This window comes from Anser brachyrhynchus (assembly GCF_964034855.1).
Source record: "Anser brachyrhynchus genome assembly, chromosome: 3".
In the NCBI taxonomy this organism is placed as follows: Eukaryota; Metazoa; Chordata; class Aves; order Anseriformes; family Anatidae; genus Anser; species Anser brachyrhynchus.
In genome coordinates this window covers 5912528-5937095 of record NC_137696.1, presented here as the reverse complement: position 1 = coordinate 5937095, position 24568 = coordinate 5912528, and the positions used below count along the sequence as shown (strand labels likewise).

The 24568-nt window shown below is 37.0% G+C and overlaps 1 protein-coding gene across 10 annotated transcripts in view; it reads left to right on the top strand.

Annotated features, from left to right (window-relative positions):
- Window positions 1-24568, top strand: part of PLCB1 (phospholipase C beta 1) — a 415710-nt gene that overhangs the window by 292798 nt on the left and 98344 nt on the right. For all 10 annotated transcript variants that reach the window (XM_080585528.1, XM_080585529.1, XM_080585527.1 and 7 more), the window contains 5 exons: window positions 2393-2539; window positions 10359-10516; window positions 14184-14266; window positions 21118-21202; window positions 21683-21860. In XM_080585528.1, coding sequence (XP_080441654.1) covers window positions 2393-2539; window positions 10359-10516; window positions 14184-14266; window positions 21118-21202; window positions 21683-21860 — 651 coding nt within the window. The remainder of the gene's footprint in view (window positions 1-2392; window positions 2540-10358; window positions 10517-14183; window positions 14267-21117; window positions 21203-21682; window positions 21861-24568) is intronic.

The window sequence follows — 24568 nt, the reverse complement described above, 5'->3', positions numbered from 1 at the left end:
GCCCTCAGCCTTGCTTCCTTTTATTCCAAAGGTGTTCAAGTGAGTCAGGTACCCAAACAGGCTTTCAGAGATTGTATAGTTCAGTTCCCAGCTTAATCCACAGGCTTATCTTGGTATAATAACTAATATATTATGCCCAGTAACTTAATTTATCTTTAGCTTCAGTTCTCCATCTGTAAAACAGGGACTGCAAGGACCCTGTTTTTCAGGTATATTCTTGAGTATTAAAAGCAGAGATCATTCTGAGATGCTTGAATACTGTCAACAGGAGTCAACATAGGCATCTGTATAGTGAAAAGAAGCTTTTCTTTCAGAACACTGTGTGATTATAAAGCTTGTGGTTCTTGTTGTTGAGGAATTATAAAAACTACTGTTTCATTGTAGCCTGGAGAACAAATGACAGCAACTTTAAGGCTCCTAGTTTGGCAGAAGGTAGCCCATTCAAAACAACATGGAGATACTGATGACTCTGGATAAGCTGTCTCATACATCAGAAGTTATAAGCCACTGTAATGTAGTGGCTATCCCATTCAGATCTTACCCGTTTTTTCCTGTAGGATGTTGCTTGTGTGGTGTGAATGTACACCACACACAATATTTAAATCACTGCAAAACTGGTGCAGTGTTTCTATTCAATGAATGTTAGCTCAAGTTAACTCCATGATAGCAGATGATTCTGTCTACACTCATAATGTCTCTTGGTAGATTCATGCAGCAGATTGGTTGTTCATAAATCTTTGTTTCATGAAAAAACTCAGTGGTGTTTTCTCCTGATTTTCTGCATCTTGTATTTTTTCTTGTGAAAATGAAAGTACATAGGTCCCTGTCTGTGGATGATTAATTACTCTATAACAAAGCAGCTGTGGAGCCTGGCAAGACTGCACTCAGATTACGGTCTTAAAATAGTGGATGGACTTGATGTTTTTCTTTCCAACCATCTTACAATTGTTGTCATAGGAATGAAAGATAATTGCATTGCTCTGTATTGTCACTACATTTCTTGTCATATGAATAGGTTCATTTAGTGTCACCATCTTAGGTTGTTATGAAAATGAGGCATCTAAACTTAAGGTTGTTGCATCTTTTTCTCTCTGAGCAAGAGCCGAATCCCAGGGTCCAAGTACAGATTTTATGTAGATGCGATATTTGCATCATGTGATTACAGGCTTTACAAAAGTGATTCAAGGATGCCCATTGCTTTTTCATATGTTTAAAAAAAAAGTAAGTTTATCTGTTGCACAGGTAAAAGGGGGTTGATGCTTAGGGAGAGAATAGCAGAGTCAGGAGTAGAACTGAGGTGTTCCATATTTCAATGCCATAGTCAGTTGATCTAGGATTTTTTGGGTACAGATGCTATGCAGAATATTTTGTGGTAGGGGCAATTGCTGGGAGTCAACTGCCATGTAGCTGCCTCGAGGTTCTTCAAAGATACAGAAGTTCCGTTTTACTATAGGAAGTAACCAAATTAACTAAAGTAACGCAATTGAGTACATCTACAGATGAAACCCAGACAAAATTACAAAAACATCAGGCAAAGAAAAATGTCTCAGATTGGTTCAGATTAGCATTAATCATCGATTATAGACTACTGTATTTTTATTCCATTTTTTTTTAGCCTAAATGTACAAATCAACTCTAACCCTACAATCAACATTATGCAGAAGGCTTGAGAGGAGAAATTCATCTTGATGTGATAAGCACAGCTCCACTCAGATCAATGGTGATATTTAGGCTGAGGATAGGACTCAGCTTTCTAATTTGCCAGCGGCATATGAAATGATCATTTATGCTGGCACTCTAGTGAGATAAGAATTGGAAGACAAATATAAGAATTAAGGAACAAAGCTTAATTCCCCCTTAAAAAGTGGTTCATTTGGTTAGCTTTGCTTTGCAGTTTAGGTGTGTGATATCATATAACGTTTAGGTGTGTTATATCATATAACACACGTGGAATCATATTCAAAAGAGATTGAAGTTAACCTGTTTCTTTGAGTGATTCCGTTTGTTGTTTTCTTGGTTTCTTCCAGCAAGGATGCTTTCTTTTATCCTTGGAAGAACCCTCTCCTTGATATGCTGTGGTTTATTTTCTCTGTTTCTGTAGCCATCTGTAGCTCTGATTCCCCTGTGCCTTTGATTGTCTATAGACCCTGGTTATGACAGGATTATTCTTTGGTACAGGTAAAGAGATGTGTATTATATGCAACTTAAATGGCTGAAAATGAGGTAATAGTAATAAAAAAATAATAATAACTAGATGAAGGCCAGTCTGATGATTATATGATCTGTCATATATACCATTGTATAAGTGTATTTTTTGACCATAGCATCTGTATGTTGTAAAATCTATACTTGAAAGTAATGGGTGCTTTCCGTGGATCTGTGTTTCTCTCAGGACAGATATCAGTGGATGGATTTATGCGATATCTGAGTGGAGAAGAAAATGGCGTTGTTCCACCTGAGAAACTGGATTTAAATGAAGATATGTCTCAACCACTGTCACACTATTTCATCAATTCCTCACACAACACCTACCTCACAGGTACAGTGCTGGGGAGATCTGATTTTTTCTCTTACAAGAATTCATAGCATATTCGTGCTGATACCGTAAAATACAACAAAAGCAATAGCAGTAGATGATGACAGTGCTTAGTCTTCAGGGAAGCAAGGGTAGCACTTTAAACTGTTTTCCTAGCTACTCCAGTTCATACATTGAATATCCCTTCATTAACAGGTGAGCAGGAGTTGTGTTGTTTGGATAAACTCTGATGAAGCCCAATGAAATCCCTGCAAATTTCCCTCTACTTAGATAGAATTCCAAGAGCAGGTCCTTTTCTGGGAAGTAGAAAGTACTTTCAACAGCAGCCCAGGCTAGTCAAACAAGTATGCAAAGTAGAATATGGAAACATCTCTATAGCTAATAAATTTGCCCATAAACATTAAATTTGATTTTTTTTGTGTTCAGTGAAATTTGCTTTGATTCAGAGAATGGAGAGGTGCCAACATGGCTTTCTGATGGTCCATTCATATCTGCAAGGGATGGAAATCCGTTTTTTAACAATATTTCTAATGTCTGACCTAAAAGTTTATGTGCTGTCATGTTTTTAAAAATCTGAGCATTCAAAAGATCCTGTTAACTTCAGTTAATGAGTCTCAAAACTGTATTATTTCAACACCAAAGTCAACAGTGCTTTAACATTCCTTAAAAAAAAAAAAAAAAAAAGTAAATGTTTTTGACAAGCAGATGTGCACCAGGAATTCTCTTTTCTGATTTGATATTTGCTTTGTCTTGTCATGTTTGCTAATGTTTTAACATTATGTGAAAAAAAAAAAAAAGTAATGCTACAATGTCTGCCCAAAACATGGCTCATGTATAACAGTGGCTTTTTTATGTTACTAAGTTAACAGACTTGCCTCGACTGACTGAGTCCTGCTGGATGCCAATAGGCAGTAACGTAAACAAAAGCACACAGTGGTGATGCCCAGTTTAAACAAACCGTGTGGTAGTTGCTTTCATATGAACGAACTGTCATTGTTTCCAGTAGACACCCATTTTTCAGAAGTTTATATCTTGGCTGTGAAATGTGTTTTGTGCAAAAACTTGTCATATAAGTATTCAGTTTGACAGCTATTTTGTTTCTCTAAATTAAAAAAAAAAAAGAAAGTCAGCATGGCCGCTTTTAAATTATGATTCTAATATGCAGAAATTTATGTTCTTTGGAAGAGTGCAGACATTCCAAAGCAAAAATAATTTTTAATTACAGTACTTTGCAGGCCTTGTGTCCGGTATGGACTTTGTTCTATCAGTGAGGATTAGGACCCACTTAAGCCAAAAGCTGCAGCCTTATACAGAGTTTCTGGAAGGAAACAGTAAAGCTGTACAAATGTGGGAAGAATAGGCCCAAAGGGAGGGCAGGTGGTGCAGTTTAAATTTGGTCTAAAGAGGTAAAATACTGCCTTTCCTTCTACCAGCATGAATTTATAGCCAGTACCGTATCACAGATTTTTCTCAGGGCTGATCAAGGCAGAGTCATGTTATAAATGTCTAGAAGCACAGAAGCCAAAAAAAACCAAAGAATTAAGGATAGAAATTCATGATTTGTCCAACCCATTCTAAATTTTTAATCGCAGCATAGATAACATAAAATACTTAATTATTTTAGCAGAAAGAACATTTGCCTTGATGAAACTGTCCAAATTAAATTTGACTTGTATGTGAACGTCTTCAAATCACCTAAGATTGCATCTGCAGATTTCTTCACCTGCATTTTTAAAGAATTGCAGAAACTACATTTCAAAATATGATCCTCAGACTTAATTTAACATAAAATTCATGGCTTAGAAAATTGGAGAGAAGTAAATCAGAGTAAACTCAGGGAATATGGCAAACTAAGTTTGAATCTCTTTCAAAATTAATTTAAGAGCATGTATTTTCACATTTAGAGGCACAAAACATGTGCCCTTGCCTTTTAGTGGGTTCATTTGTTCAGTAAGCATGTGGCAGCTGGCTGACAGTGGGATTAATGATGTGATTTTTATCCATGTATTACAAAAACTGACAGCCTTAGATTTTGCTTTGAGGCTAGACCAGATACAACAATCACATTACCATTTGCACTCTTCCAACAAAGACTTAATTCAACTGAAATCTATGAAATTAATGGTCACAAACTATTCTTTTTGCCAAGAAGATTTCAAAGGGTCTGCTGAAGTGCTTATGGCTTTGGAAGGGAAGCTTCAGTAACACCTCTGCCCTTACTGGAGCTGTGAAATGGAAACTACTCATGTAATAACTATTAGGAAAAATAAGAAAAGCATTCAGTTTAGTATTACTTTATTATTACTGTGCTTAATGCCCTACAAATTATTTCTAGCTTTGTTAGTTTTTTAAACCCAGAAAAAACATCCACAAAGAAACAGCATTATAACATAAAAAGAAACATGTGCACACTCTGAATTTATTTTTAATTACCCTGATCATTTTCCTAGCCTTTAGTAGAAACCCTTGGCAGTACATCAAGTCTTGATTATTTATTTAGAAGTGTTACTGCTTTCTTAGGGAAATGTAATTTTTAAGAACAAAGGTAAAAACCCCATCAAGAAAGAAGGGATTTACATTGAGCCTAGGCTAGTTTAAAGTAATGCCAACTTTTAGAAACTTTTATTTCCTGTCTGTCACTGGTGTCATGTTTATTTATTTTTTATTTACTTCTTTGAACCCTTAATATACAACCCTGCTTTTCTTCTGGTTTCTCACCAGTCTTGCTTCAGGTTACTGCTGTTGTCACACTGGGGAGTGACTTTGCAACATTTCTTTTAGCAGCACCCAAAGTCAAAGACAAATGATGATTATATATCATTATCAGCATTGCACACTTTGATGGCTTGCTGTTGTGTACGTGACATGCTAAATATGAAAATCACAAGTCTTTAACACATTTTGGTTTTGGATAAAAGGAAAAGTAATATCAGCAATAGGTTGCAGAGCTATCAGTCTGGAGTATGTAGCCAGCATGGGACTATCCCACTTGCCCTCAGCATCTGCTTCCCTGCTTACAGTCCTGTACGTTCAGTGGTCTCTATAAAAAAAAAATCCCATGAGGGGCATGTTCTTTTCCTTTATTGCTGCTATGGCCTCTCCTATACCATCCTCCAGCTTTTCTGTTCCCAGTGATTCCTCAGTCATAGCTGTTGCTTATTATCTGCAATCAACGCTTCCCTGAATCCTTCCTCACCTTCAAAGCCTCCAAAACAGTATTTCCAGTCTCCAAGATGACAACACCATACGGAAAGGAAGGAATGCTGGGTGATGCCTGATCTGAGCATGAGCTTGTCACAAGAACAGGAGCAGTTTTGGCTGGCTGCTTCATGCTTCTCAAGCTGTGCTGAGCTCGGGATCGGCTGACAAGACCCAAGTCTCTGCTGTCTTCCAGCCCCACCACATCCTTCCCGATGAACTAGAGGGCAGGAAAGCTCAAGGAGCTCATGCAGCATTGAGGAGGAGCTGTAGATACCCTCCCACCACCAGCATCAGTAAATTCTGTCCAGCAATCATCTGAGATAGATAAATGAGGATTTTCCTGACACTGGGGTCACAATTTATCTTAGCGCAAGGGCTAAAAGGGGTAAGAAGGAGCATAGTGGTTGTTTTTTTGTTGTTGTTGTTGCTGATTTTGTTTGTTTGTTTTGTTTTGTTTTTGTGTTTGTTTTTTTTTTTTACCGTCCAGCTGTTTCTACTTTTCATGATTCCCCATCAGAATATCATAAAAACTTGTGTAACATCAGGGAACGGGGCTGAATTTCCAGAGGTGAATTGAATTTGAATGTGATCATTTTGCCTCGAAGGAAGGAAGCTACAGACCACTATCTGCTTGCTGATGCCTACTCAGCGCAAGTGTGGAAGCAGTTTCCACAGTTACAGTGTTGAAATAACTTTATCCATTGAAAAAGAAAGAAATTAGTGGAAGGAAAGCTGTTGTCACTTCAGAAGGTAGAAGATGATCTGTGTGAAAGGTCTTAGGTGTAACTTTGCAAGACCCCAGTTTGGTACCCTGCTCTGAAAATAAATTCCTGTGCACTTGTGCAGAGGACATTGCCTCTCCTGAGAAGAAGGGTGAGCTGGGGAGGAGTTCCGGTCAGGAGAAGGGATGGACCCTGTTGACCCATTCCCCGGTTCAAAGATGGGGCAGAAAAAGCTACTTAAAGTTTGAATAAGTAGACACTGTAGTAATGAAGATTATTTTTGTACCTTAAATGGACAGCCTGATGGTTTTACTTATGATGTGTCACCATCTGGAGTCAGATTAGCTGAGATTATGATTAAATGGGCTATCAGTGTACAGATATATACAGCTGTCTGCTGTTGCAGGCACATGTTCAGCAGCTTCTGTAGGTTGGTGATTCCTATCTGCCCGACACTCTCTTTCATCTTCCTCCGAGACAGTTGGCTTTTCTGAGAAGGTGAGTACTCAGTTAAGCAGACCTCTAATTAAAAATGCCTTGGATCTCCAGCTCTGTCAAGTTTTTCAATGATTGCTCCAATATTTACAGCTGAATGTTCATATATGTGCTCTTGAACATCAGTTTACCTTTTTATTGTCCAAAGGGGTACATGCCCACCCATGCCAGTTCCCTCTTTTAGAAGCCATACTCCAAGTGAGAGGGTTTTTACTTTTTAAAGTGAGTGGAAACCATGTAAAAAGGAGGGGAAAAATCAATTAGATTGTATCCTTAAGGCAGAACTAATTATTATATTCCAAATTAGCAGCTGACACCAACATTTCTAGAGGGAGCTTGCTTCCAATAGCAACAAAGGTCAACATAAAGGTTAAAAAAAAGTTTGATCAGATCTGAGATTATTAGATTGATCAGATCTGAGAAAGCATTAAAAATAACAAGATATAGGGCAAGAGCCTTGTTTTGACTAACATACAAGCAGCAGCAGCAGCAGCATACATCACACCGCTGTGGGGTCTAATTCAACTCTCCTGTTTGTGGCAAAATACCTTAAAAGGAGTATAAATTCAGATAAATGTATGGTGTCTAAAAATACCGACGCCAACACCTTCTGCTACTGCTGGAGTCCAGAGCCAGACTCCTAGTAGTACAGGGCTCTGAGTTTGCATGTTGCAAACGATGACATATGTTCCAGAGCACTGTCTGCTTTTCTGGGACTTCCCAGAAGAGATGAGGTCTGGCATCACACGTGTGCAGGGCAAAGGCAGTATGCAGGCACCTCGTGATGGGAGAACATGGTGCCGTAGGTGGGTGAGGTGGCAGGAGCAGCTTCTATTTCTAGAGTAATGAAGAAGTCAAGTGACTACAAACACCTGGATTTAAATATTCCCCCGTTTGGGGAGGATACATGTCTTAAAATCATAATAAAATTTTAAGTCCATGTAATATTCCAAATATCTTGCATTTGTCAAAACAGTGCTAAATGAACCCAACAAGAGTGCACTTGCTGAGCAACGAGTCTCTTAAAGCTATAGAAGTTTGGAAATACTCTATATGGTAAAACAAGGCTCATATTCTCAGCATGCATAAATGAGCACCGGCTCATTGACCTTAGTGTCCTGTTACATGTCAGGTATGGGCTGCCCCAATACATTTTTAAAAGCTATTTTTTGTCAGAATTTGTTTCTCCTTACCCAATATACCATAAGGTAATAAAAATATTGTGGCACTACTGTAGATGCTATGTGTATTATAGAAGGGGATACGTAATGCTTTTAATTGCCAGTATTAAAATTTTCATCTGTATTCAGGATATTAAAAATGTCATTCTGCATGTATTCCCTTTAGTGTCTCTGTTAGCACATTTTGGAATGGATACAGATAGAGACTCACATGGCAGAAGTTTATAAATAATAGACATACAAAAACATTTGAGCAAAGATTTCTAATAATCCATGTTTTAGAAAAAATTAAGAACTATTGAAACTATTAAAACCTTTGCTAGCATTTTTCACTCTGACTGGGATTCTTTCTGATGACTGAATGTTTTGGCGGTTAAATATCCTCTTACTCTGAGCAGAAATCCTTCCAAAAGGACCGAGCTTTATTAATAAGGTAGTGTGGGAAAGTGTTACATGACAAGCAATGCATGTCATGATTTACTTAAGCACTTTCGAAGGTTATGGATCTTGTAGTCCAAAACACTTAGCAATAATAACAGCCAGTAGTCTCTCAGGAGGTATAGCAGAGCTTGTTAATCATAAAATAGTTTGTTAATCAAAATTTGATACGCTTTGAGGGAAAAGATGGAGAACATGAAAATAGAGTTCAAAGTGAATGCAGTTCAGTTTTTCAGGCAGCAGAGCTCAGAGGACCCGTATAATGACTGCCAAGTTTTCATAAGCAGATGCTTAGGGATGAGTACACAGAAATGTGTGCTGTTGTACCCTGATCCATGCTCATGCTCATTTGAGTCCTGCGAAGAAAAAGAGCCTCTGCTTACCCCAGATACTGGGATTGCACCAAAAAGGTTACTGTGTGAGCAAAGATAACCTGCCTTAATCAGAGGAGAAGCACAAACACACACAAAAAGTGAAGTAAAATAAGAGGCACATTGTCGCTTTGCTGACTCCATTTGGATTTTCAGAACCTTCCAGCAGTGGCCAAGCTGTGTTATTTACGCGTGTTTCCCGTCAGTTCCAGCAGGTGCTGAGAAACCTTACAGATTTCAGTAGGAATAATGTTAATGCATTTGAGTATTTATGATCCAGTTCACGCATAAGACATGCATGATAAATAGGAATTTTCCCATAGAAAGGTTATTCTGTTACAGTCCATACATAGCAGAAGGTAAAAACACAGAGAAAGCAGACAATGCTACTCAGTGAAGCAAACCAAAACATACAGTTTCCAACATAAAATCTAAAGAGAGTAAAGCAAGGATTAATCTGTGCTATATTATATGCCAGTCTGGATGAAGTGTTTTATGCAACTCCTGTCAATGAAGAATCTTTAGCATAAATGAACTCACTGCCTCCTTAAAAAGCAAGTGAATGCCCTTCAAGAAATCCATAAAGACCTTCTTGGCAAGTCTGCTAGAAAGCAGGAAACTACATCCATTTTCTTCACATCTAAAACAAGCACTAAGCCACTCTTCCATTATCTCTGCCTCTCTGCTACAAGAAATTTGTATCCATCTGACTGGAACCAAACCTGCTGAAGCGGATGAAAACACCCTGGCTGGATATCCTTCCCTGAATGCAACATCTGGATTTGTTTGGGTTTTAATACTTCCTGAGTTTGGGAAGAACTGAGTTTTCCGTGTTTATTTTTTGGTTTATATTATGTCATTGTTGGAAGTTGGTAGTCTAATTAAGTTTCTTTCTGCATAGTGGATTATCACGTCAGGAAATTTTACTGACCAATTGAATGTAGCTATTAGAAAGTTAAATATAGATTTGAGACCTAGTAATGGCACTATTAGTGACTGTGCAGGAGGTTGGTTTTATCTTGCACTAAACACTGCACGTTATTAGAAAATGTACTCTTGCTGTCCTGAGTTGCCTCTGAATTTCACTTTGCTTGTCAAAGGGTAACGAAGTCTTTTAGAACTAATACGTTATTTTATGTCAATTCTATCTAACAGAAGTTTTTGTATTTGCTTCGATTCAGTTGTTTCTCTTCACTTGCAGCAGTTTAACTTATGGCAAAATAAAAACCATGACATTGACTCTGCCTAAGTCATTTCCATTAAGTTGTTGTGCTTTTTGTATGCCTTTGAGTGGTATTCCTGTCGGCCAAGGGTAAAAGATGCTGCTAACTCTGATTATTATTAGATTATTTGTATTTATTCCTGAGGCCCGAAATGACTTCTCTTTTTTCATGTTCTCGTTATGTTGTCTCAGCTGGACAGCTGGCTGGTAACTCATCGGTGGAGATGTATCGGCAAGTGCTTTTGTCAGGCTGCCGCTGTGTGGAGCTGGACTGCTGGAAAGGACGAACAGCTGAAGAAGAGCCGGTCATTACACACGGTTTCACTATGACAACTGAAATATCCTTCAAGGTACAGCAACACAGCATGCTGACGTGGTTGGCTTTAGCCAGGGTGGTTTCTTTCACATAAAATGCATGACAAATTCGTTCCTGCAAAGGTGGAAGGGAGGAAAAACGTAGGAGTAAAAAGAAGTTTTAAGAGGAGACTTCAGAGAATGTGGGGAATCACGGGAAAAGTTGCGGTATTAGAAACTCGCAGAGGAAGAGGTTCTTGGTGATTACACATATCCCTGATACTTGGGATCAGATCTGAAGCACTAGAGGATGAAAAAGAAAAATACATAGCTTTGGAGGATGTGAGGGGTTATTAATGCCATTCAAACCCTAAACCTATCATCTGTATTTCTGAATGTCATCTTCCATTTCCCTTTTCCATAATAAAAGGCAGATGCTCTACCCTAGCAATAATGTTAAATTGTTACCTTGTTATTGTCAAAGATGTTTTTGATCTGACATGTTAGAGGAATGGGATGGAGGTGTTTTGCTATAGTTTCAATATTGGTAGTTAGCAAAGCCTGTAATAATACATCAAGATATCATTTCTGAAGTCTGAAGAAATAATTCTTGGTTATCTGAGACACTAACTTGCCCTGAAAATATATTTCTAGACTTCCCTGTGCAAGAAGATGTGGAAAAATGTCCGTTTCTGAATTTGCTTGTATTACAGGTGATAGATGTGGATTTTTTACCAGTTAAAATATGAGGCATGTCTCCAACACTGAAGCATGAGTTGATTTTTTTTTTGTCTTATAATGCCTTCCTTGAAGAAAAAATAACAATACTACTACACAGACAAAACACCAAATTTCACTCACAGCAGAGCATCCCCTTGCTTTTTGTCAGTTTGCTTTCTCTAACTCTCCACTGATTGAGTTAATCACAGGAAAATGTAAAACACAACCTTCTTGCACTTTTGTTATTAACTTTGCCATGAATCTGATGAAAACCATTTATGTTTATATGCATCGAGTTTGATTGCTGGAAGTCCTTTAATTAAGGAAGATAGCTCTCAACTCCTTTGGCCATGAGCAGGAATTTAAAACAAAATTAATTCTTAAAAAGAGCATTAGCAAGAATGAGAATCATAGTGGTAATCATTCTGGTTATTTAGATGTCCAACTCTAGGCATTGTTTTTGCAGGAGAGATATTGGAAGGTGTTTTAAACCAATTCAGGGATATTTCATCTGTCACTGTAGGACACATTTTTTCTCCACATAGAAACTGTAAAAATGTATTGACTGCTGGTTTTCTTTTGAACACTCAAAGAGTGCTGCTTGACTTAGGAGGAGCAAAATGATAGCGAAATGATGTGTCAGAAGTGTGTGATTCAATTCAGAGTGATCACTGCGTCTTCAGTGCTGAATTATTTGTTGGTTCATGTGTTTGGTGTGACCACAGCACACAACGCTTCTGTTCAGTCTGTCAGTTTTCACTGCCTCAGATAGGCTTTCAGAAGTGCGGGTACAGAAGCAATATGTACTACCCATTCTTATGTTTCTGGGGCTTTGTTTTGGGGTTTTAGTGTTGGATTTTTTTTTTCCTGTTTGTTTGCTTTTTACGGGCTTCATGACATAGAAATTGGTGAGGTTTTTCTCAGCTGCAGTCTGTGAGCTGCTGCAAGAGTATGATATTATAGGGTATTTTTCATTCCACAACCAGGAATCTGTGCATATGTACTTATATATACCTTGGAGACCTGTTTCAGGTGAGTCATTCTGCAGCTGAAGTAAAATGTGGAATTTAACATGTTGTTCTTTTCTGACCATAGAGAATTTGCATTTACATTGAAGGCACTGCATGACTGAATCACCAGCATACCTCTTACTCTATTGAACCAATATCTGAATTTTTTACCCCCAGATTTCATCAGTGTCACCCTGGTTTTATTCTTTCAGGCTAATCTTCTCCACCCATGCTGAATTCTGTCCCTTTTTGCAACTGAGAATGCAGTTGAAAATAACTTTATGGATTTAGTTCACAGCTAGGGTAGTGTGTAGGAGCAAGAAAGGCCTCAGAACTGATCTCTGCACTGCTGCTCATCTCAAGCTCCATAAGCAAGGAGGTAGGGTGCAAGTGGGTGGAGATCAAGCCAACACCCATGATGTGGGTGGAAAGCATCTAGGTGAGAGGGCTGGGTATTTGTAACCCTGTTCTCAGCCCTGCTGTGCCCTTGTAATGGTAAAATTGCCTTAGATGTTCTTGAGAATCCCATATTATTACTGATGTAATGCGGCACCAGCACTCAATGATTTACTGGTGTTAGAAAGAAAGCATGTGGCAGGAATGACTCCATCATGGAGTGACGTTCCCCATGGGAGAATCGCTGCTGTGAAACTGCAGCTTCCCACCTACAGTGATCCAGACTTCTGCACCATTTACTACTCTTACAGTAAATGCTTTGCCTTTCTGCTTTCTCTCAATGCTTAGTTGAAGCACATGAATGGTTAGTGGTATGTGAGGCATTTAAATATTGGGTGACTGCATTTTATTAAATACAGTCATTCATCACCTGTTAGACCTGTTAGAAAAAGTTTCTCATATTGTAAGGGAAGCTATGACTATCTGTGCCTGAGCTGTGTATTTTTTTTTACTTGCATGAAGACTGTAAATTCTGTATGTACTCTAGCTCATATCAGAAGATCTTGAGGTGGCTTGTGTGTTACTTCCAGCCCTGGGTTTTTCAAAAAATATTAGGAGGAACATACCAGAAACCCAGCTTTTGAGTTACAAAGTGCATTTCTTACTGTTACACTTCTGAATTGAGCATTTTAAAGTACAGAAAGTGAATAAAATGAATCCCCTCAGAGTGCTTGTTCAAAGTAAATAAACCTTTTAATTTTAGTCGTCATTACGATTTGGGACAGAAAAAGATTATGAGGTCTTTTAAACTCCAGAGGTTGACAACAAAGATAGTAAAGTCTTCAGTGCTTGATACGTTCTCTTGAAAAAAGGATCTCCAATAGGAAAACATGAATAATTTCTAACACTGAGTGCTTCGCTGTATTGTGCACCCTACTAAAATTAGTGTTATCAAATGATTCCTCTACTCTATTTACAGTTGCCATTTTCCATCAAAACCAAATAGACACTTCTATGGAAGTTTCCGTTTCTGAGCCCTGTTTGATGATTACTACACAGCCAACTGTTACAACTAAATAATTTCTCTTTTCTTCTCCTCTCTTCTTTGACTTAAGGGTGTTTCTCTCATCAAAACAGAATAAAACAAAAAAACGTGTGAGTCAGAGTAACTAAAGGATTTTACAGATGCATGTTTGTGCAGATGATGTTTAGAAGACGCAAGTTTGTCAGAGTATGTTTATTATTATGCAAAATAATTCATGAAAGACATAGCTTCAGGCATGGAACAACTCCATGCAAAGACCAAATTTAACATTTAAACTATTGATTTAGGCAGACGTAAGTCATTTCTGGAGAAATGCAATGCTGGAGACTCGTCAAACATTTTGGAGATTTGATTACAGATCAGGTTGAAAAATTCAGTTGCTACAAAAGCATATGCACAGCTTTCAGGAAAGGTTACAATAGAAGGTCTGAGTATGATTTTCAGGGGGTTTGGATATTATTTCAGAACTCTTTAGGTCTTTTCTGTCTTCAAAGACAAAAAAGCTGTTTCTTTAGAGACAAATTTCTAACTGTATACATTTTGATTCTTTAGGAAGTAATAGAAGCTATTGCTGAGTGTGCATTTAAGACATCGCCCTTTCCAATCCTCCTTTCCTTTGAAAATCATGTGGATTCGTAAGTAATTACTTTGTTTCCCTGTAAGGTTTTACATTTTTATAACTAAGCACAGGATTATGTATGAATTTGTGGCAGTTTTAGTATCTGATATAATCAACAGCTCTTACTAAAACAAAAACTTGCATCAGCTTATGTACCCCCAAGTGATCAGAATGAATTGGGCATGTTATTAAAAATTTTTCTGAATTAGAAACTTTTGTATGAAAGAAAAAGCTTGAATAACTGTGAGACAAATTGTTAACTTTGCAGTCTCGATATGTCTTGCTGGATTGAAGTGATACTTCAGCAAAGAAAAAGAAGCAATATTTCACCTGCTTAAAGACCTTGTTCGGGACTATAAAAAAAAAAATTATAAAAAAAAGTGAAGTGCATCTCTTCTATGCATAGAATTGGCCTGTTTCTCATGTGTTAGAAGTAGAGGCCAGAACCATATACTTGCTAGGATTGCAAAATAGGTTACATGGAAGTCCAGGAACTGTTCAGTTTCTGCCAAAACAAAACAAAAACAAACAAAAAAATTTCCTAAGCCGTTTTCTGTTTTTTTGTTGTTGTTGTTTGTTTTAATTGCAAAGAATGCTTGTTTTCCTGTGTAAGAAAAGAAAACAAAGTGAAAAAGCTTCTAAATTTGTCCCAGTTATCTATCTTATTACTATTGTGGTTTTTTTTCTTTGTTAAGTTTGACATACTCTTTTGCTTGGTTTTGAGTATAGAAAGAATGCTTGTTTTCCTGTGTAAGAAAAGAAAACAAAGTGAAAAAGCTTCTAAATTTGTCCCAGTTATCTATCTTACTACTATTGTATTTTTTTTTCTTCGTTAAGTTTGACATACTCTTTTGCTTGGTTTTGAGTATAGAGAGATCAGATTGTTCAAAATGGGGTGAGATTGACACACAGCATGTGCCTTAACATCAGTTGCCTTCTCTGCTTTTGTTTTCTGCTATGAAAACATTTGCAATGCTTCTGTGGCCAATTTGGTTTAAGAAACTTTTTTTTTCATTTAAAATAAAAAGTAATCTTTGGGAATGTTATGAGTGATTTAATACAAGTCAGAAAAGATGTCAGAACCTTTTCTTTAAAAGGAAAAAGGGTGAGGGCTAACTGCTTTTCCATTGTTTTAGAAAGAACATCCTCATCATAAGGGAAGGAACTGGTAGAAGAAGCTATGTGAGAATGTTTTAAGAACAGATGTGGCAATACTGATAAAAAAATGATGTAGGTAGAAAACTTTAAAATCTGAGAGCTGACCTACACTACCTCTATGCCTTACAGAATAAGTTTACATTACCTTTAGTGGATGAGTATGTTTGCTATGTGCATGTTTAAAGGACACATGGCTATGGTTAAAACGGCTAACTAACTGTTAAATCCTGCTTAGTTGATTCTGTTCTACTCTAAAAGATCACACAGATGCTGTATTTAATTTCTTACTCTAATCGGTCCCCTCACTCCTTTCTTTTTGGTGTAAGTTATATCACTTTCAACTTGCTTATATTCACCTATGGCTGTAGCTTTTAACTCACAGCACTTCCAAATACAACCTCTGGTCTTTAGAAAAGGTCTCAACCATCATTCTTCAATGCATTATATTTCGTATTCATTCTTCTTGATTTTTAAAATATAAATTCACTGTGTTACTATGAGGCAGAGAAGAGGCAACATCAGATTTATCTTAAACAGAACACTTACATTTTTCTTCCTACAAAGTCAATAAGACTTAAATCTTCAAATATTCCAGGGTGGTCTGTTCTGTTTCAAGAAAGAAAAATAGTAAATGGTTGCATAAATTAAACTTCTGTCAGAAAGAAGTTATGTATGTAAGGGGCTTTAAAACTGTAAGATGAAACTTTGTCAAAGTTAAAGGTGTTGTGATACTGCGAGAACAAGTCAAAGATGGACCAGAGTTACAGCTGTGTTACTCCCGTCTTTACAGTTTTCTCCCACAGAAGCCACTGTACCTTTCTCTTCAGAAAACTCCAGTCATGGAATAATGAATTATCCCTCATTGTATTATTAGATGGCTTTTTTTTCATGTGTTCTTATAAGTTTTTAGCAAAGCAAGTCTAGTGAAGCAATATCAAATATTTTCTCTTTGTAAGACTTTTTGCTATTTATGATTTTTTGCTGCAGTAAACTATCAGGCTTAGTGTGTATGAGTTCTAATTTTGCTTTGGCTGAAAATAATTTCTAGTTATTTTACTGACTGCTACAATTATCCCTTCATTTCTTCACTAGTTGCTAGAGAAATCTGCAATTAGTCATGCCACTCAAAGAAACCTTCACCTAATTCCATGGAATACTCCGTTTGTCTTTCATTTACATGGAATGTTGTTTTTCTCCTAGATCGTAAAACTAGGTTTGTGAGTTATTAACAAACAATGATAAGTGTTTTCATAGAACTGCTATCAAACAAATCCTAATGACATCAATTCCTACTTCAGGGTGACTCAAATTTTTCTGCTGATTTTCAAGTTACGAGAGTCAGTATTCATGGGTGAAATGCTGGTCCAATACAAAGCAGTTGAAATACTGACATTGGTTTAAGCAGAAATACAGTTTAACTCTGTGTTTTGTATGCATGACTTTTAGACATTGCAATTATCAGAGGTTTTAAGTTATACATCACCAATATAGATATGACAGTGTTAATCACCAGTGGACTTAAAATACAGTTTTTCTTCCTTCTGTTTTTTGTTCATGAGAACATTTTTTACCACTTTTTGTCCACGTAAGGAATAAATCATTTGTTTGTTGGCATGTAGTGCCATTTTAATTTCTTTTTTTTTGTATTTCCTGTAAAGAATCCTCTCAAATGTCTTTTATAACGTGAAGAAATTTCATTTCCTTTACTGTAACTCTACTGTGTCATATGTTCATTCTTGCTTATTTATATGCAATAAAAAATTTAGAAAAAGAGGTAAGCATATAGATTTTGGAATATATAAAATATTATATATACCATCATTTTTATTGATGTCTAAATGTGCACACTGAAAAAAGACAATGCTAAGAAAAGATGTGCTTCTATCAAAAAATGAGAACTATCCTGAAAATTCTTAAAAGACCTCAAGAAGACCTTGATGTTTAAAATTGGGCTTACAAGAAGATAAGCTATCTGCAAATCTGAAAGCAGACACTCTATAATTAGAAATGCACTGATGACATAGCAAAAAGGTTAAGTGATCCTTGAACAGTATCCATATAAGATTGCTTCCAAGATTAAATTTAATTACAGTTATTCATACTGCTGATTTCTTGCTGGAATTGTTACTTCAAATATTAAAAGGATTTTTATCACTTTTTTTTCCTACACTTTAAATTATTTTAGTCTCTTCTGGGGAGGATCTGTGTCTTTATTTGTCTTATACAGAGTAACTATCTCTGCAGAAGTGATAATAATACAATGTTAGGAGCAATAGTTGCGCAGTAGTGCTAGAGAGCCTCTGTGATTGACCTTCATAATAGGCCCAGTACAAACACAGTAAAACAAAATACAAGCAATGCAATAATGTTAATGAAAACATTTCTTCAGATTCTCTGTATTTCCATATCTCTAGGTATCATGTTCCCGTTTTATCTTCCTTTGCCCTGGCATATTCTGGGGGCATACATAATCGCTCCGTGTGATACCTGTCCATATCCACACAGTGAAAAAAATAAAGCAGATCAAGTCAGCTGTTTTGAGACAATCCGTTTTCATTAAGCTAAGTGAATGCCAAGAGAATTTCCAATAGCAATAGGTGTGGACATTTTTTCTGTTGGAAAAAAATGTGTTTTTTTTTTTTGTTTCTTAACAACACAATTGAGGAAACACGTTGTTGTAGAAAAGTTGGTATTTAGTTGGTTGCTTGAAAAGAAGGGAAAGTAAAAGGAAACTTATACTCCAACTTTTAAAGTACTGTAAAAGTAATACATAATCTATATATACCATTAATAATGATCTCTCTCTTGAAACAATATGTATTTGTGGGGAACATGCAAAAAATACCACTCATTTAAATGCTGGTACTTTTGAATAATTTTTATCTCATAAATTACTCAGCTCCTTTCTTAGGAGCTTTTAAAATAACTGTGCATATGGTCCAGTTCACAATGAAAATTAATTCTGTAATGAAAAATGTTTGTTCTTTGGCCTCCAGTATTGCAAGATTTTTTGATAGTTTTAAAAACTGTTAGGTTTTCTGCATAATTTTCTTTTTCCTCCTTTTTGCCTCTGCAAAGTGATGATCAGGAATTTATGTGCTAAACCAAAATATGCTGCTTTAAATGTTTCTTTTATGCATAAATAAAAGTCCTCACTGTGTGCTCTTTGAGGTAAACATGTAATTAAATATGGAAGATCAGAAGAATTTGTTCTAGCTGTGGTGACAGTATGAAATTTATTAGATTTAAGGTTTTGTGTGCTTTTTCTATTTCTTATAAAGAGTTCGTTTTTGGAGTTGGTGTGCCCGTTTAAAAATGCTGATGTCGCATCTCACATCTAATTACTAGGACAACAGTAATTGTGCTCCTGTGATTCAAGGAAATGTCCCTTGTACTTTCTGGGTCCTCAGAGCATAGGCCTATTCAAAAAACACTGGTGAAGAAGATTGAAATAAACTTCCCTTTAATGACTTCTTGTAGGCAAGATGTGTAGCAAATACCCAGTCTGCTTTCTTACTAGAGCAGAGTGAGGTGCCTTTTTTTTCCTTGGTAGCTTGCAGTTAGTAATAGCTAACACACAGTCATTGCCTGATCTGTTCTTCCCATCACCTTCTCCCTCGTGGGTTCTTAGTTTCACTGCCTTGCCTGTGTTCATCTTAATTTTCCATCCTCAGCTAAAAGTGGCTCTTAGCTTTTTTTGCAGAATTGGCTGCAGGTAAAAGAAAGTATCGATGAAATCCTGTAGAGATTTAAACTGCATGCAGCGCTTGTATAGCTTGGTGGAATAATTTAAAACCTACTCTCAGTATGTTTTGTAAATGACTGAGCTAATGACCGTTTCACCCTGAATCTGCTTCAAGGGACGTCCAGAATGCTGATCTTGGGGAAATTTCATTCTCTGATTCAAATGCCACCCAGCCTTCATCTCAGCTCTGGTTTGGCCCTGCTGAACCCAGGAAGAGCTCCAGTGCCAAGTGCTCTGTTGGTGGCTAATGACAAAATAGGCATAGAAGTTGCTGTACTCCTAGTTTGCAAGAGAAAAATGAGCACGCCTTTTTTCATATATACCCAGCTCTACTTTGTCATGAAAAATAGCTCCATGGTAACATAACTGCTTATACCATTCGTGTATCTTTCATGATATGCAGATCATAATTAATAGTAGTTGAGGAGGTTATATTAAGCAAAATAAACCTGTTCTTTCATTGAAACTTCTCAACAGAGTATCAAAAATGGAAAATTTCAAATAAACCTAAGCCTTGAGTGTTGCAGATTTTATTAAATGGACATGTATAACAAAAATACATAGTTGTCTAAAATCAGAAAGAGAGTGACTGTAGCACTGAGCTACGTTTTCAGATGATTTTAGTGATATTTCTAAGCAATGTAACCTATTTTCAGTCCTAAAATTCCCATCACTATGGTATGCAGCAATTATTTCATTCTGGAGTTGCACTTTGGGAAAATTGATTATAAGTAGAATTTGCTGAGGTTCAGTTTATTTCTGGAGGATGTCACGAAAACCACTGAAGTAATTTACGGTGGTAAAATTTGACTCTGTATATAATTCAAAAACAAAATACATAAATAAGGAATCTGACCAGTGACCCAAACAGTAATCTAATCCTCGAGCAGCTCCACCTGGTATATTGATCCTAGTTATATATGCATTACATGCATGCAGTATTTAATTAAAAGTGCAGTTACACCAGCACTTATTACAGAAATTCTCCAAAGTGGCACAATACATCTTAGCAGTAGTACCAATTACATCTACACTGTGACTTCTGCCAATGGGGATCCAGCAGGAGGAATGCTTCTGGTGGAGCTGGCGAGAGCAGTGCAAACTGCTGGTACCAGCCTCACCCATGAGGTCTGCGGCTGGACCAGCACTTTATGGTGGAGAGCAGTGCAGAGCTGCAGCACAGCTGCAAGCAGGGCTCTAGCTGGACAGTCTGTCACGCTGCACAGCCACCGCACCCAGAGCACTCATCTCACATGGGCTAACACAAAAAGGGTGGGAAAGTGGGCTGCTAGAATGAAATCTGCAGTAAACTAGTTGCGTCTCTACCAGCGCCTTTGATTAATGCATTTTTGCTGCTTTTGAAACCCAAGTAACATCTTCTGCTCATTATTCTGTATGGTTGTACCCTGTAGACACACTGGGGGAGGTGACAGGTACCGACAGTTTGGGAAGTTTAACAGGGGCACCTGCAGAGGAGGCTGTGTAACTGTTTGGGCTATGATGCCTTAGGTTAGGTATGACAAACAAGAGAAAGAAATCCAAATGAGAAAAGGTGGTGCAAGAAGAATGCCTGGCATAAGTATAAAGTAACACCGGGAAAATACTTAAACTTTGAATAAAAATGTTGCCTGAAAGAGGCAACTTCATGCAACAGTTATTTCCAGGTAACAACTGACATCCTCATTTTTTGTTTTCTACTAGGCGCATTGGAAAATACAACTCAGTGTTAAAAGTTCAGTTTCACTATTATTCAAGTGACTACAAACTTCATGTGTCATCCTTTTGATAAGCTCTATCAGAGGAATTGGAATAATTGCATGATATATCTATGCCTCTGTGAACAATTCACAGTGATTGGATCAGGAAATTATATCTGGTTTAGGGATATTAGATATTCCATTACTGTAGCTTTCAGTCTGTAGCATTAGTCGGACTCATTTATTTATTTCTTTTCCACCCTTTAGCCCTAAACAACAGGCAAAAATGGCAGAGTACTGCAGATTAATATTTGGAGATGCACTGCTTATGGATCCATTGGAAAAATATCCGGTAATATGGTTTGGTATTTATCAAATCACAGATATCTGTGTTTTTATTTAAGTGTTTCAATCCTGTGTCATTCTTTATATATGGCCTTCCAAAACATAATCTAAAGGAGGGGGATTAAATGACGTGTGCTGTGGTGACTTAAGCATATAGTTTCTGTTGCAGAGATTGTTCCATTACAGTGAATTGTAATCCTTTAAATGCAATTGATTCTTATAGCTGCCATTTTATAACGTATGCTTTCATATTTGAACTAATATTTACTGCAGTTATTACTGTAGACATTTCATAAGGTATTTTCCATAAGCGCTCTCAGTAGCCCTGTTTCATTTAACATCGAGGTTGCCTCTTTTGCAAGATACGCTTCACTTTAACAGGGCTCATAGTGCTTACAAAATTATCTTTCACCATGTGGGCCCTAAGAAATTGCCATAAGCTTGTTTCTTCTGTTGTTGTAACAAATTTCTCTTCCTTTTCTTCAAGCTTGAGCCTGGGGTTCCTCTTCCAAGCCCTATGGATTTAATGTACAAAATTCTAGTGAAGAATAAAAAGAAGTCCCATAAGTCTGCAGATGGAAGTGCAAAAAAGAAGCTCTCAGAGCAAGCTTCCAACACATGCAGCGATACATCTAGTATGTTTGAACCTTCCTCCCCAGGAGCAGGTATGAATTGAATCTACAAATATACTTCTCACTAAAACACAAATGCTTAATTACAGCTGTGTTTTTCAAGCTATTTACATTGCTCTAGCAAGGTAAAGGTACACCAGTGTAGGTTTTACTCAGCAGGAAACAACACTAAGTGTCATTGCTCCAGGAGCCTGAGAAAGCTTGAGGCTGAGGAATCACTTACGGAGTGACCTAAAGATCAGCGATGTATACTAACATTTATCTGCACTGTTTGGGAAATAGAGCAAGCAGCCAACTCGCCCACCGTTGTCTGCCTGTGTTGCGTGCCTAAGCCCAACATCAAATATAAATGTTTTCTTTTTTTTGTTGCTTCTGAGATGTGCATATCATTTGGTGTCCTTTCAGAGCCTTGCTACATTTAACCTACTGCACAGGAGAACTGCAGTGGTTCTGTAATGTCTAAGATTTAGGGTAACTGGGGTAGAATATCTGTTCGTCAGGCAGGGTTTTACAGTAGTTGGGAACATGTTACAGAACTCTATGCAGAGTGCTGTAAAATGTTCTTCTGTTCCAGAGATGGAAACAGGCAAAAAATAAAATAAAAATAATTACAAACAAATATTTGTTACCAAGAGCAACTGTTAGAAGTGTAGCCAATGGAAAAAAGTGTATATCATTTAATTTGTTCATTATCAGCATAACTTTCAAAATCAGAAATGAATTTGAAAAGTTAATTTAATGCATATATACTATTAATGCCTATAGGATCTGCAGGGGACCACTGTGAGTGTTTTACGCAAAAATATAGTAAGATACATCCTTTACCCTGAAGTGCTTAATGCCTAACTAGAACAGAAAAAGAAAAGTGCAGAGAAAGAGATAACTAAGAGATAAACTACTTTAAACCATGGGAGTAGATCAGCATCAGGACAAGCAGCAAAATATATGTATTCTGATTCCCAAGCAAGTGTCTGTTCCCTGGACCAGAATTTCTTCTTCCTCTTAAGACTGAAATTTTGAATTGCTAAAAGCATAGATAGATGTTTATGCCCTATTAGTGGAATGCTTACAGTGTAGATTGAAATCTCTGCTGGAATATAAGTTCATTGCCATTTGCCGTTATTTTTTTTTTCCAGTTGTTTGTAATTTTTTCTAAAGTCTGATTAATTGAGCTGAAAATTTTCATGCTGGCAGTTTGCCTCAAGCTGAACAAAAAAAAAAAAAATAAAAAATCATACTGAATTTGTGGATAACATTGTTTATCCTATTAGAAACAAAGAAAGAAAGAGTTTTCAGCAATTGTGTTAATAAATTTTACAAAGGCCATGCTTTGGTGTAGGACTTGGATTTCAAAAGAAGAGTCATCCTGGTGTCAGGAATGATTTTAATACTGTTTTCATTATTTGCTTTAGACAAACACAAGCAACAGAAAAATAAGTGAGAATATGCCAACCTCCTCCTTTCCAAAAATTGAAATATAGTGAGAAATGAACAACCTACCGCATGATTTCTGCTTTATATTTTTTTTTCCTCTGTCTGATCTTCATAGAGGATAACAGCGTTGTTGTACTTCAGGAACCCCTCCATGCGTTTTTATAGGAAAAGACTTGGGCTGTGAATTATGACATCATGTGAATGATGACATCATGTGAATGACGAATCAATGACATCATCTGTGTCGATGATGAGGCAAGGCAGGGCAATAAGTCCCATAAAAGCATATGCAATTTTAAACATTAACTGTGAATATTATATCTGTATTGCCTATGTAGCAATTTCTGTGAACTGTAGATTTTGAAGATGAATACAGTTTAGAAAATGCTAGAACTGAGATGGCAAAATAATGTGGTCATTTGATTCATCTGTGACTGCCAAAATACATTACCTTGCCATTGTTTCTCCTTTAGAATGCCTCTTTTGGAAAATGACAATTAGTCAATATTTTTTTGCTCTTTGTCATTCAATTCTTGATCCCAGATCTAGCATCTTCACCTCACAGTGAATTTCTTTAGGGATATCCAAACTGCATATAAACACTCGACAAACAACGGTGAATTTAACTGAACAATACCTGTGGGGAGTGAAATAGTATTAATCCAATTTAATCTGGGAACAACAGAGTCTGAAAGGGTTTAAGAACAGTTTGGGGGCAACTGACAAGGAACATCCAGGATTTGTTTTTAAAGACTACGCTGAATTTTTAAGTATTCAGAGCACAGCTCCAGAGATTTCAGCTGCAGCTCCATCTGTGACCACTGAGCATTTCTGTAAATCAGATGCCAGCTTTCTGTGAACATTTTTTAAAAATTATTTGGCATTTTATGACTGCTGTGGCAAGACCCAGAGTAGAGCCTGGTTGTACAGGGCAGTGCTCAGCAGTCATCATGATGCCCATCTTTGCACTGCCTCGTTCCTTATAGGCATCTCGGTATTGGCAACTTGTAAGGCACTGCAGACGTTATGCTCCTCTATACCCAGTACCAATTTCTTTATGCAGCGTGAGAAGAATAATGCAATTAAAGACTTGCTAAAAGAAGCCTAATTCTTAACTTTTCTTAACATGAAGTGTTTCAGTTCTTCAACCTTAATATAATCTTTACACTTAGCAAGTTGGGCATATTATTCAAATAACTCTATTGTATTGTATAGAAACTGTCAGAGTTACTGCTGATCTGCAGGAGAAAGTTGTGCTGATCTAGCCTTCTTGAGATTTTAAATGATCTTTTTCACAGCAGAGCAAA